The following is an 880-nucleotide window of genomic DNA, read 5'->3' as shown; positions in this document are numbered from 1 at the left end:
AGCAATCAACAAAAAACCCACCCATTAAACATATCCACCGCCCTCCCCGCATCCTCCGCCGAAGCCAACAGCACCGTGCCATACCCTCTCGATCGATTATCAGGTCCGAGCGAGACGTCGGCGCGGAGGACGGTGCCGGCTTTGCGGAAGAGGTCTTTTAGGTCTTGCCAGCGGACGCGGTAGGGGAGCTTTTGGGTGTGGGAGGGGGGAGGAGGGAGGGGAGGAGGGGGGGGGAGGAGGAGAGGGGATGGAGGGGGAGGGGAGAGGGGGAGGGGGATTGGAGGAGGAGGAGGAGGAGAAGAAGTAAAATATGTCAGTAATGTTGGTGACGGATACAGAAAGAAAAAATCAGAGGGAAAAAATGACGAAAAGAATCGAGAAAAAAAGTGAATGTTGAAAGCAGCTGATAAACGACGCCCCAAGGCCCGAACAGAGGTAGCAGCACAGAGCAGCGTCAAAGTAGAAGTCGCCGAGTCGCCGAGTTGCACAAGCGCAAGCGCAAGCAAACCCCCAAGATGACGGCAAGAGCAAGAACACAGAGCCAGAGCAGACGACGATAAAAACCCCGGAGGATCGCAACGTCCGTTCCTGTCTGAATGATAACGGTCGAAGTATACGTCCTCCCCGTCGTATACGTCCAAGGCTGCGTTCCCCGTCGTATACTTTTCACCACAGACGGACCCCCTCGGAAACATCACCACACATCTCGATCATCAGGCTGTAGCACACTTCCCCCGCTCCCCGCTCCCCGCGATCACCGTGACCACCATCACCGCCGAAGCCTCCGTCCCCTCATTGTCCACCCCATACCCATCCCATCCCATCCCATCCCCCACCACCACCAACGCCCACCGCCCACACCACCACCACCACCACCGCC

The 880-nt window shown here is 57.8% G+C and overlaps 1 protein-coding gene across 1 annotated transcript in view; it reads right to left on the bottom strand.

The window, feature by feature from the left end:
* The window catches only part of STEHIDRAFT_52958 (uncharacterized protein), a gene marked incomplete at both ends in the record, with an annotated part of 3856 nt that overhangs the window by 1420 nt on the left and 1556 nt on the right, over positions 1–880 (bottom strand). Inside the window, one exon of the mRNA XM_007301460.1 lies at positions 22–188. Within this exon, the coding sequence (XP_007301522.1) occupies positions 22–188 (167 nt within the window). The remainder of the gene's footprint in view (positions 1–21; positions 189–880) is intronic.

The sequence above is a fragment of the Stereum hirsutum genome, assembly GCF_000264905.1.
Source record: "Stereum hirsutum FP-91666 SS1 unplaced genomic scaffold STEHIscaffold_4, whole genome shotgun sequence".
Taxonomy (NCBI): Eukaryota; Fungi; Basidiomycota; class Agaricomycetes; order Russulales; family Stereaceae; genus Stereum; species Stereum hirsutum.
This window is presented reverse-complemented; position numbering and strand designations above follow the sequence as displayed.